This window comes from Enoplosus armatus, chromosome 8, assembly GCF_043641665.1.
Source record: "Enoplosus armatus isolate fEnoArm2 chromosome 8, fEnoArm2.hap1, whole genome shotgun sequence".
NCBI classification, from domain to species: Eukaryota; Metazoa; Chordata; class Actinopteri; order Centrarchiformes; family Enoplosidae; genus Enoplosus; species Enoplosus armatus.
Window position 1 is genome coordinate 17,111,393 of NC_092187.1, and position 13,066 is coordinate 17,124,458.

The following is a 13,066-nucleotide window of genomic DNA, read 5'->3' on the forward strand; positions in this document are numbered from 1 at the left end:
GTTTCTCCTCTCCTGATGTGAGTCATTATCTCTTTCCCTTTCTTCTCTGCATCCTCTTAGTTTATTCTACCAGCCTGTTGTGCCTTTCTGACTCCATCCCCCTCCAGGCTGTTGTTTATTTTCTTAGCCTGCATGTACCTGCTTACTTTTGAATTAATTTATGCATCATTTTGTGATCTTTGTATCATGCTGGTACAAAGATCACCTGGACCCAGCTTGTTTTCCTTTTTTACTTGTATTTGCTCATGAAACATCGGCCTATTTGAATGTAGAATGATTCAAAGGCCTGACACAGCCGTCACAGAGGCAGCCCGTCTGATGCAGTATTTATCCTATGTTATTTTTAAATTACAATCTCAAAGTTGCACATTTATTTTGGTACTTCTATGCAGATTCATTGCATGTCACTGGATCTAGGAAACATCCCAGTCTCTCATAATTCATCTCCTTTCTCTCTGTGCTAGACCAGCAGGGCTACTTGTTCCTGAATCAAAGATGCATGCTCCCTCTTTGGATTCATCCCTCTGACCACCACTGAGCCGATCCAACCCTCCATCAGAAAGTCCCATCTCTACTCCCACTGTTCTCTACTGTACTCTACTGTTTTCTAGTCTTCTCTCCTTCAGTCATTGTCCTGGTCTGACCCTCTGCATGTCTGACAGGGAAGAGAGGGAAGTGTTAGCAGAGTATTTAATGGTAATAGGGCAGTTTCACCCGGCTATTCATGAGAGGTCAGCAGGGTCGTATGCAGCAGGGGGATGAAAGTCAAAGGGAGCCAGAGGGGGTGGGCCCCAGCTCAGGTCCTGGAGCTAGAAGAGAGGCAAGGGGGTCACAAGGCCCAGTGTTGAAGAGGGCCTCATCCCAGTCAGAGCACCCCTCCTTCAGTAAGATGAGCCAAAACGCCAGGGAGAGCATGGGGGTTCTTGGCCAGGGACTGAAACAGCTGTTCCAGCAGCAGCGTAAACGCCTCTCCCTCTCTCGCTCCACCATCCCCTCCTCGTCTTCCTCCTCGTCTTCCTCTGTAGTTTCAGCAGGTGGCACCCCCCCCTCTGCCCCTGAGGATGCCTCGGGGCCCTGCTGTCCTGAATCTGACCACCTCTCTGCTCCTGTGGTTCCCTCTGCAGCTGGCCAGGGCTCAGGCGCTGCGGGCACGATGAGGCGTGGGACCAGCCTGCAGAGCCGGCGCAGTAAGGGATCCGGGTCGGGATCTGGGAGCGGAGACCGCGATCCTCTCCTGAGAGGCAGCCCCCAGGCCCCGCACCGCCGCAACACCCACGATCCACAACAGCATACCAGCCGTCCACGCTCCTCTTCCACCACTGACACCACACCTAGCAGCCCCGTCCCTGGATACACTGGGGGCGATGTGGTGCTGTCATCAGGGTACCAGTCCACGGAGGAGACGGACAGGGTAAGTGACAGCAGCCGTGAATCGTATTATTACTACACAGGCTGATCGATGTGTCTCTTTTACCCTTTCACTGGTGTCAGGCCTTGTTTGCCAGTGAACTGTCAATCAAAAGCTGAGGTTCACCTTGCTGCTGATGTAACAGTCCCTGCTGTATTTGTTGTGAACGCAGAGAGAGGGTTTTTACTGCTGTATGTCATTACTGCCGTCTGATTTTACCCAGTGCCGTCTATTGATGGAGTGCAAAGATATTTTTTATGACCAAAACAGCATTAAGCTGAGGCTGAGGCCAGACACAAAACACATGCATGCACACACATATAGATACACACTAATACATAACAGTACAGCCAGTGTTAAAGAAAAGGTTCACAATTCTTCAAGTCTGTCTTAAAACAATAGTCAGGTGCCCATATGAACATTGAAACAGGTTTTGCTTGCTGTAATTGTTCCTCCTATTAGTACCATGACCATTAAGAGATCCTTTCCTAGTTCCAGTCCTCGTTCTGTGCAAAAATACATTATTGTATTAAATATTATTATTAATAATATTATTATTAGATACATTTACAAGTTTATCTGAAGCTAATAAGAGGCCTTACAGTAAATGCTGCAATATACATCAATGTGCTTTCAAAATCCTTCCTTCTGTATTCTGCTTTGATAATCGGCTATTAATGTAGTACTTTTGTAATCTATTTGAAATATATTTGATTGCCATATAACTGGTTTGTGAAAAGCAAATCAGTTGCATATATTTTGTGTGCATGTGTGAGTGTTGTTATTGGTTTGTTAGAACCTCACATCCCTGTAGATTTCAGTTCAGATTTCTAACCACCTTAGGTATCCCAGACTTCAGTTTGTTCTGTCTGCCACCAGAGGTCACTGTCAGATCAGCGAACCTGCTGTGAGCAGCACTGGGTTTGGTTCATGTGGAGGTTGTGTTTGCATTATGAGCTCATGTTTGTTGTAGACTTGACGGATCCTTGGGTTAATGAAATGTGAATTGTGCCAAGGACTCAGTATCAGTGTGTCATGGATATCAATCCAGCGGTGGGCAGTGAGTCTAGACCAGTGGGTGTTGATATCTACGTTAATTGACAGCTTTAATCAGTGAGCTAAATTTAATATGTACTCCAAAATCAAGTATCCTTCAGTCCTGTGTGAATGACCTCACCTGGGATGATGGGGCTGAGAGTCAGACATCTGTGCTCCATTAGTCCTGCTGCTATGATAGACGACCATCAGCCTGTCGGTGGTCTGTTGCTTGCCCTTGGCAGAGATGATAACCTGTCTCGCCCATATCTAGCTAATATCACAGCCTTGTCTCCGCACAGCAATGTCATTCAGGTCATTCAACCGATCGCCGTGGTTACCCCGAAACTTGCAGTAAGCTGCCTAGAACCACGCCTTGCTTGGGTTGTCATAGTAACAGTGTGGTCGACCTTGGAGGTGTGTGACATCCGGCTGTTAGTGGAGATTGAGGGTTGCATAGCTACCTAGTCTAAATTTTAGGGTGTATTAGGAATGAATTGAATCTCTTTGTTTCTTTCTTTCTTTCTTTCTTTCTTTCTTTCTTTCTTTCTTTCTTTCTTTCTCTGTCCTTCCTTCCTTCCTTCCTTTTCTTTTTCTCAACAATTTCCCTCCTGCGCTTTCCTTTGCCTTTTCTTCCTCTTTTTCTCTCTCCTCTTTCCCTCACTGTCCCCCTCCCTCTGTCCCTGGAGAGAGTTAGTACAGACAATCAGCTGGTCCCTCCTCCTCTCCCATCTCCTCCTCCTCCTCTACCACCACCTCCTCCCCACCCCACCCTTCGGCTCACTGACAGGAAGCAGGAGGCAACCTTGCCTCGTCCTAGATGAGTGAGAGCTGAGCGCTGGCTGTGTGTGGTGCGTGTTGTGTGAATGTGTTATCAGTGCTGTGTTTAAAAGAGGATGTGGAGGGGTGTGTATATGTGTGACTGTAAGAGCTATCTGCTTTCCAAATACTGTGTGTGTGTGTGTGTGTGTGTGTGTGTGTGTGTGTGTATACTGAAAATCATTTGTGTGTTGACAGCCATGTGGTGTGAGCGTCTTGTGTGAATGACTGTGTCTGTGACAGAGCTCAGGGGATCACTGTGAATATGAGTAGAGGGCAACACAGCTGAGCTGTCTTTATCTCTGCTTGCTCTCCCTCCCTTTTTTTCATCTCTCTCTTTTCCTCTCTCTCTCTCCTCACTTGTGTTTGCATAGTAGGCGAAAGCAGTGTGGGCTAGAAATGTGTGTGCACATGGATGTTTGGAGAGGAGGGTACCCTGTGTTCCTTCAGTATATGTGTGTGAATGTAGAGTGTACTATGTGAGGCGGTGTGTACTTTGGAGGGATATCAGTGGAGAGGAGTAGAACAGGGGTTCCAGCTGTGGGCACGTCAGTCAGTCAGGATGGTGCAGCGCTTCAGTCTTCGTAGACAGTACTCCAAGGTAAGCTTAAAACACAAAGCTTGTTTTAGTCATTGAAACCATGTATGTGTCCTCCCATCTCTGCTGCTGGCAAAGCCTTGTGTGATGGTTTTGCAAATCTTTGTCCATCTGTCTTTGTCTTCCAGCTATTTGGTATTGTGTGTAGAGTTTGTGTTTATGGCTGCTTGATCATTGCTTTCTTCAGGACAGCAGTCAAAATGAAGAAGAATTGACTCTGTTGTTAGTTGCAGAAACAATGTGTACACTAGTATATCCGAGAGTTGACAACCAGGGAGAAAGCATTGTTTGCACAGTTCTTGCATATCAACTTTTTTTTAGTATTCTGAGATTTTCCTCTGAGTTTCCATTCACTTGTAGGTAGGTCGATCCATACAGTAACTGAGTGGTCTGTCTTTGCACTTTATCTAAACTCTTGTTAAACAGTAACTTGTGCTACAGAGCAGCAGCCTATGAGGTCAATTCGAGCTGTTGCCAAGGGATGTAATTATTGGTAAACATTATGTTTGCTAACTGCTGATTGGGGAGAATTTATGACTCATTTGCAATAACAGGGTAGTTTACGGAGCTCTAGAACTGTCCATGAGGTGGATATATCTGTCCCCTGGTGGTACAGTAATGCTGAAGGGCTGTTTTAAAACTCAGCATTAGGTCTGTTAAGAGCCCACTGTTCTGCAGCTGGTGCTCAGCCTGTGGGATTAATTACAATTAGCTGCTGATTAATTGATTGACTGAATACACTCCTATTCATCTTTAGCTCTGTGTAATGGTGCTGGTGGATGTTCATATGCCTGGAAGCATCAACATGTACGTGCACAAATTAACACATGGGCAGACAGAGGCACAGTCTCACTTTTGGACTGGAAGGCCTGATCTCAGACGAATGGAGACTGATGTAGTCTGGTCTTCCCTCTCTTCTTGGAGGGATGGAGAGATAAAACGAGATAAAAGTAAAAGGAGTAAAAACAGATAGAGGACATGAAGGGCTGAAAGGTGCAAAATGCTTAGTGTCAGGATGGAATACTTGTTTAAGACAGGAGATGGGGAGAAAGAACCAGGGAGAAGGCTCTAGTGGGACATTAGCTACTGTGTTGAGATGGAACAGAAGCCAAGCCTTTAGGCTAGTCCTCTCACAGCATACGATTTTAGTGTGTGAGCTGAAGCTGTGTTTGTTTTTTGAGAACATAACCTCCTCCAGGGCCTGTCTACAAATGTTCTCTAACCTTGTCCCCCCTGGGTAGATGACCCCGTCTCTTTACCTCAGGCCGCATTTCCACATGTCCACCTGTCTTCCTGCTCCTCCTTTGTCTTCTTTTGTCTATCATCATATTTTGGTTTCCATGGCAGAGATAACATCCTGTGTTCTCCTGCAGTAATCCCTAAGAAGTTCAAAACAAAATGCCTCACATTTTAAACAGTTCAGGGGACCATCATCCAGCCAAGCAACTGTGTGTAGCCTAAAACTGCCTTCATATAGTTATGACATTTATAAAATCAACTAATTACGTTGAGTGACAAAAGAAAAACAGAAACAGGTTAGTTTTTGCATCTTGTGTATGGGAAAAAATACTGAATCACGTGGAATAGAGTCCAGGGATTTATATTCTGATGTTAATTTTAGTGTGTGATTTCTGTTATGTACCTGGGTTGAATGAAATACAGGCAAATATATTAGTTATGGGTCTGGTTAGATGTATTAACTAGAACCACGTCAAATTAAATAATGTTATTAAAAAGAACAAAGAAATAGGTTACTTTACATTGGAAACAGTGAACTCGATTATGTTTGTGTTGCCCTTTGGATTGAAGGCATAAAACTATAGATTTGGAATAATTAATTGTAATGTGGGTTAATGAATTGTAATTCAAGTGCATTGTAGAAAAATTTAAAGCGTGTCCATAATGAAATACTGAAAACATAATTTTTTGAAGGGGACAAAACAGAAATGGTATTGCTTAATTCTCTCTTTGAAATAAAAAGAAAGAAAATTCATGCATATATTCATACAAAGGATGTTTTTACAGTTTTCATACTTTTTAAAGCCATGTTTTGTACATTTGTTTTGTGCCGTCAGTTTTCAACTATGTATTTATAATACACTTAATGGCTGCCACTAATAGGATTTGTAACAAACAGAATAAATTTCTCTATTTTTTGACAATGCAGACTCAGTTATGAAGGATTTGTAGCTTTTAACTGAAACATTACACACACTAATGTGTCTTCATCAGAGTCAAAATGTCAAAAAGTTGTGTCAAAACATTAGTCTGTTTGCACAATTAAAGGTTGCAAATCAATCTGTGTGCTCCAGTCTCTGTTTTTCCCTTGGAAGTTTGTTGTCCTCAAACTGAGAAGCACCTGATACAGCTGCGTATTGCTTGGAGATGCGCGGAGAAGCCTGTTTCAGTCAGTTATGAAGGATTTGGTCCTCTTTTGTAATTCCTCCAGTGCTGTCCTATAAGAGAGCAGGAAGGAGAAGTGTCAGTGGGAGGCGCCGAACATCACCTGGTCCCCTGGGGCTTGTTCCGTCCCTGCTAGTTTAACATCCTCATCACTGCGCCCTCATCGTCTCTCACCTCCCTCAGGCTACTGGCTGCGTGTTGATGAAAGCGTTTCTGCCCTTTGCAGCAGGACACCACAGCTCGTCCCAGAACTATTTTAGAGACATTGAGTTAATTGAAAAGTCAAACATGGGGTATAGCTAGGTCACATTCACTTATATAGTTCCAGGGCAGCAGATGCATATGATAACTATCAAGTCCTATCAAACCACTGCAACAGCAGATTGCCCTCTAGTCACAGTAAACACAGTCACAGAAGCACGCAGTCAAACCAGTGTATAATCAAACAACTGAGTTTCGATTGACTTTCAGCAGAGAGAGAGAGAGAGACAGCCATGGGGATGGTGAAGCATGTGCTCTTAGTCCACACTGGAGGTGATGTCATCCCAACCATGCTGTGTTTGCCAACTACCAGCCTGTAGCAAATTGTTTTTCAGACACTTTGTGTGTGTGGTGTGTGTGTGTGTGTGTGTGTGTGTTGCTGTTGTCGGTGCACCATCATGACCCTCTGTGGTTCAGAGTTCTTGACATTAACTATGAGACTTTATTACAGTGTTATAGTCATATGAGGAAGTGGTGCAAAGCCGCTAAAGGGTTTGGCCGATCTGTGACTTGTGGTTTGTACTGACTTTCGGAGAAGGACCAAAAAAATGTTCTTCTCAAATGTGTTAATCTCCCCTCTCTGCTCTGTAATCTTTCCTCCTCTCTTGTCCTTGCCTTCTTATCTACCCTGTCGTCATTTTCCCTCCCTGTCTTTTCTCACTAGTCTCCTATCATTCATCTCAGACAAACAAAATACTCCCTTCTTTCCTTAGTTTTGTACATTTTCAGTCCACAAAATCAGAAGTGGTGTGTTTGTGTGGTAGTCAATGTGTATTCTATAGTGTGGGGATACATGTGTGGGTGTATTTGTGGCAAGGAGACTGCCATTGATCAGAAGAACAAACACCAGTATTGACTGTGAATTAAACACAATGGATCTCCTGTTCTGGCCCTTTATCCTGTACTGTTCTCTGCTCTCTGCTTAATTGCATTACTTGTTACCAGTATTTTGTGTGTGTGTGTGTGTGTGTGTGTGTGTGTGTGTGTGTGTGTGTGTGTGTGTACTTGTTAGTATTCAGATGGGTGTCAAATTAAATAAGGTATTGGGCCACCATGTGATCTTTGAGGGTTTAATTATGACATAAAGTAGATACAGATGCACAAGCACTATTACTAATGTACTATTGCACGCACGTCAGACTACTTAGTCTATACTATCTCTGTAACTAACCTAGACCTCACAAATGGGGCTAACAACTGGGGCTAATGGGAATGCTACTCGATAGGCTACACATGTGGAGAGGCATTGAAGGGCTACCACTCGATACAAACTCACTGATAAAATTCTACATAAACAGCTGGTAAACTTAGACATTACTGTATAAATTGCCAACAGTAATGAAACTGTTGATATCTTTACAATATATAAATAATACCTACTCGTGGTCATTGACGCACACGAACTGAGGGACTCAACTACAAACTTAACTCGTTAGAAAGTGACCATTTAACTGCCCCACTTTTTACCAAACTGACAGCTGTTCTCTACAAACCAGCATTGCTGCAACACATAAAAAGGGTGTTGCCTAGCAACGAGTTTAACCTCTCCATCCATACTTCCTCATGGTCCTTGAACCTTTTGCACAAATATTCCCTCATTTGGTGTTTTTTTAGTGGTGGTGGTGGAAAGGTCTGTCTAAAGGCTCCTACACATTTGAAAAATGGTGCTCACAGTGTTGCATCGGCCAGTTTGCGTCCAAATTTATACGCAGGCTGTCTTTGGTCACCAAAGCACAGAACTGGGGAACTTTCACTTGGGACAGCTCAAATTTGTACAATGTATACGGCCTTAACACATCTGTCCAAACGATTCACACAATCATCAAAACTCCTCAAACCATTCTGTGACTCTTTTTGTTCCACACTCATTTATTTAAGTTTTCTTTAAATTTCTAATGTTTATTGGACATATTTGTGCATTTGTGAGAGAGCACATGCGACTTGTCCAGGATCTGTAATCAGACTGGAGGTTTTTCATCACTGAACAAGGATCTCAACCTGCTACACTGCTTGTTATTCCCACGCTTGCTTCTGCAACTCTCTTTCTTCCTTCTCTCTATCTTTCTCTCCGTCCTTTACCTTCATCTCTTAGAGACTGTCTTTCTTCAGCCCTCACTCTCTCCTCATCTCTCTCCCTCTCATCTGTGTCCAGTGCTCAGACGGTGGAGCCGGTTGCCCATCTCCATGGTAACAGGGGTAATGTTCAAAGAGGGTCGTAGCGGCTTTACCCAGCTGAATGCTCACAGGTTCACCGTCTGATCTCGCAGCCACCTCGTCAGCCTCTCTGGTAGAATAACAACCTCTTAGAGCATGGAAAAAGTGTCTTCTAAAATTAAACTACTATGCAATTTGCCAAATCCACTGACTTGTGCTGGAATGGCACCCTATCGCTTACATCTCAGTGCGAAAGAGACACCACTGTTTTCTGTTCCTCTTCTGGCGCATATTTAAATTAAGTCCTCTGCATTACGTACAAAGAGAGTTGTGGATTGTGTGTCAGTGTCAGTAAAGAAAAGTTTGTGCTTGACAATTAACAGACCTCAACGGGACTCCTGTCTTCCACTTCAAAGAGAATGAGCAAAACAAAGTAAATAGATGCACATAAAAATGTTTTGCTATAACATGTAAAATCCTGAGAGTAGCCTTGAATCAGATGCTCATCTTTTGTGTGCAGGCGTGCATGTGTATGCATCACGTGCATGTGTCTTTGTGTGTGCTTGAACTCTCCACCCAACTCTTTGTGCTCCCTTTGAAGCGTAGCCACAGCCTGTTTAATTAGGCTGTTGAATATTCAAATGTTATTATACATATAGGCCAACGCCCTTATCCGGTGCTGGTTGCTATTAGCATTCACAGCAGTGGGAACATGTTTGGCTACTCCATACACATTCACACACACACACACACACACACACACACACACACACACACACACACACTCATACTAGCACACATCACGGCTTCACAGTTGATGCATAACAAGCAATTTTGTGTGTGAAACCATCTAGGCGGATGCAATGGTGTGAAAGGCTAAGACTAAGAGAGGAGGCTCAAAAGAGGGATGGGGAGGGTATTTGAAAGATAAATGGCGGTGTGTGTGTGTGTGTATGTGTGTGTGAGGGTTGGTATTGATCAGCAGGATGGACGGAGTTATGGGGAAAGGGAGAGGAAGATAAAGCTGTGAGTTTGAAACCATTCTTCCCTGTCAGACAGTTTTATAGGTTTCTAATCTGGGTCTGAATGAGGAAGGAGTCTGCTGCAGCTCTCTGCCTGTTTCTCTTCTGCTATTAATAGACAGATGTCTGAACCGGTGCCGGTCAAGTTCACTTTTCAAGGGCATTTAAATGTATTAATATATCTTGAGAAAAGAAAAAGTTAGAGGTTTCTTTTTAGACAATATTCCACCCCTTGACAAGTAGATTTTCCACATCTTTTCCTCTCTTTTACATGCAGTCATGTTTATCAAAGGACAACACCAGCTGACTGACTTTTCCAGGAAATGACTTCTTTTTAAATTATAATGTTAAAATTATTTTAACGTTATACTTTAATTGGTTATATTATAATACATATTTGGGGCTACACTTGTAGCCTGAATTCATATTTTTTAAGTTTATTGTCTGTGCAAGAGGTCATGTGCATTTACATGTCAGCAGTGAGTCACTATGGGTCATCCTTTGTGTATTTATTTTTGGCCTGCAGCTGGTCCTTCCTCTTTGGGCTGGTGTGTGTGTGTGAAAGGGGACATTAGTGTGGGCATGCTCGTGTATATATGCTGTTTTCTCAGCCGCACACTTGGTCAGTCACTGAGAATGGTCTTGTCAACCTTGACCCACATGTCTGTTCCTCATTATTTATTATTAATTCCTTTGGTCTACAGTGTTTGCTTTGACTGAGGCAACTGTCAGTATTGGGTCTGGAAATTACTACCTTGACTTGTGTTGTCAATCTACAATTACTCATCTACTGTGCACCTTTATGAAAAATGATGTGTTTGTTTTTCTTCTCTTTACTCAGTATGGTCAGTAGATTGTTTTCAAAGGGAAATTGCTCTTTCTGAGAGAGGGAGAGTGGAGAAAACAGGCAGACTGTCTCACAGAGGGCATGTTCTGCATCCCTGCCACTCCCTGCTCAGTCTATATCATTTGTGTGACTGATGAATTATGGATGAGGCCATAGATCGCTGAGCTCAGCTCTGCTCCACTGACCCACTTAGAACACACAATTCAAATCTGATCACAACCTCAAGGGAAATATCGTCATATTTTCTATCCACTAATAACCAGAACCATTCCTCGCATTCTCATGTATGTCAGCCAGTAGGAATCATATTTTCACTGTTTGCATCCCATCAGAAAGGCTCACTTTCCCACTGGAAAACAACCTCTAGACCACTGAAACAACATTGGCAGTTTTTATTCAAACAAATAATGCAGTTGAAAATGTTTTATTCAAAACGACAGCATCACAATGACATAGACACACATCCTATCAACCTTTAACTCACACTTTTTCTAATGTCTTCTCATGATCTCCTGTCTTGAAATATTATATAACCAAAAGGGTTACACCATTTGCTGCCCTCATTTCTTCTGTTCATCTCCTTGACATATCTTACCTTTCTCCCTGTTCTCATTATCAACCCACAATGCACCTGTGTACCTTGATGTGGCTGCCACATCAGGTCTGCATTATGTTACATAAATGGCTGCATGTCTGTCAGTAGGAGGAGTGATAATGAAAAAATGCAATAAAAAAGAAAGGTTATTGACAGGAAACATGTGAGGAAATGGTTGCAGTGAAAGACAGACCAGTGACAGAGCCAATTGTCCATACAGCAGATGACACACACTGTGTAGCATATTTTGTACTCTAGCTCCCCCTCATGGATTGAGGCTGTATTTGGTTGTAATATTCAAGTTAGCTTTAGTTGGTTGTGATATTCATTTGTTGTAATATTCTCTTCTGTTTTACTGTTTTAATGGTATAATAATCCATATTTAATTTCCAGAATCCCAATTCACCATGTTACAATGAAATAACATTGAAAGTAGATCTCTTGACTTTCTGTGTTCAGTACGGCAGACGATATAGTGCATCAGACATAGAGGAGAATGGGGAAAGCACTCAACTTGCACACAAAATTGAGCATCTGGTCTCAACTCTGATCTTGACTAGGGTGAACCCAAAGAGTTAACCTGTGTATTTCCAAAGTCATGAGAATTACAGTGTGATTGTGAGCTCAGTTTTGGAAGTTAGCTTCAGTACGTGAGACAGTCTCCATTACATTGTTAGATAATCTGAGTGGGCAATGAAAGAATGCCCTCTAAGATTTCCATTAGGTAATAGCTGTCAAGCGCTGATGAGCGCTATTAGCCAAATTTATGCCAATCCTCATTATCTGTCCTCCTGTTATGAAATCTATTGCTTCTTAGTGGCCTAATTCACGCAGTGTAGTCTTGCTAAAACTTCACAAACAGTACCCAGGCAAATACGTCTGTGAGGTCAACATGGGGCCACAATACGTGCTATGGGGTTTGGGTGGAGAGGACAAGAAAACTCAGAAAGGGGCTAGACCAATCAATCTTTCAGGGCCATAAAGCTGGGACTGTTTGTTCTAGATTCTTCATCTTCCTGCTTATGAATAGGTTGGCAGTGTGTTTGGGCCTGCATACTGCTCCATGGTACTCTGGGTATTGTACAGCATCCAGCCAGACCAACTCTGCTTTTTGGGCCAGTGCCCTTTCTGTGTCCATGTCGCATAACCAGGATGGGTTTAGTATAAACAGAAGTAGCTCCAGCAAATACCAACCACTAGCAATGGACAAACATTGTTTCTCCCCACTCACCCACTCTGTTTCCCTTCACGTACGCACTCTGCTTTGCACATACACACTTTGTCTCACCCCATGTACCCACACTGTCATATACATCTGCAAATAACTTAAACAAACAAAAGATTATAAATAATATAATATATATTATATATTATATAAATAATTGTTACCATGATGTGTACTGAGCGGGACACAAATTACTTCTAAATTACCCCAAACCGAAATTGGCATTTCTGCACTAGAATTTCTTGTTACTCATAGATTATATATACGTCAATACGGATATGTCTGCAAAAAGCTAATATCTGCCTATGTGTTGGCACATCGATTTATTGGTCTAGCTCTACTGGAGGTAAATTGAGATGCTATTTGAATGTATGTTCCAGTGTCTTCTACACATGGAAAACGCAGAGATGTGCTACAATCACTGTTAGAGGTTCAAACATTAAACTGTACCTCAGCAAACCCTCATACACTCTGTACACATGAGCTGTATTTTTATGAAGACTGACCTGTAATCAGATATACTTACCGTAGATCAGCTGTAGGTTTTTATACTGACTATTTCTTTAGTAGAAAGTAGTTCTAATGAAAACAGTTGACAGCAAGTTATGTGGATTGTCCAGAGTTACCAGAGTTTTTTTCAGACGAGTTGGTGTTGAAGGTGTTCAAAGGTAATTCTTCAATGCTTTGAGCACCAAAAAA

At 42.6% G+C, this 13,066-nt stretch overlaps 1 protein-coding gene across 1 annotated transcript in view; it reads left to right on the plus strand.

The window, feature by feature from the left end:
- Window positions 1-724: 724 nt before the first annotated feature.
- The window catches only part of tmcc1a (transmembrane and coiled-coil domain family 1a), a 31,471-nt gene continuing 19,129 nt past the window's right edge, over window positions 725-13,066 (plus strand). Inside the window, exon 1 of the mRNA XM_070909958.1 lies at window positions 725-1,411. Within this exon, the coding sequence (XP_070766059.1) occupies window positions 725-1,411 (687 nt within the window). The remainder of the gene's footprint in view (window positions 1,412-13,066) is intronic.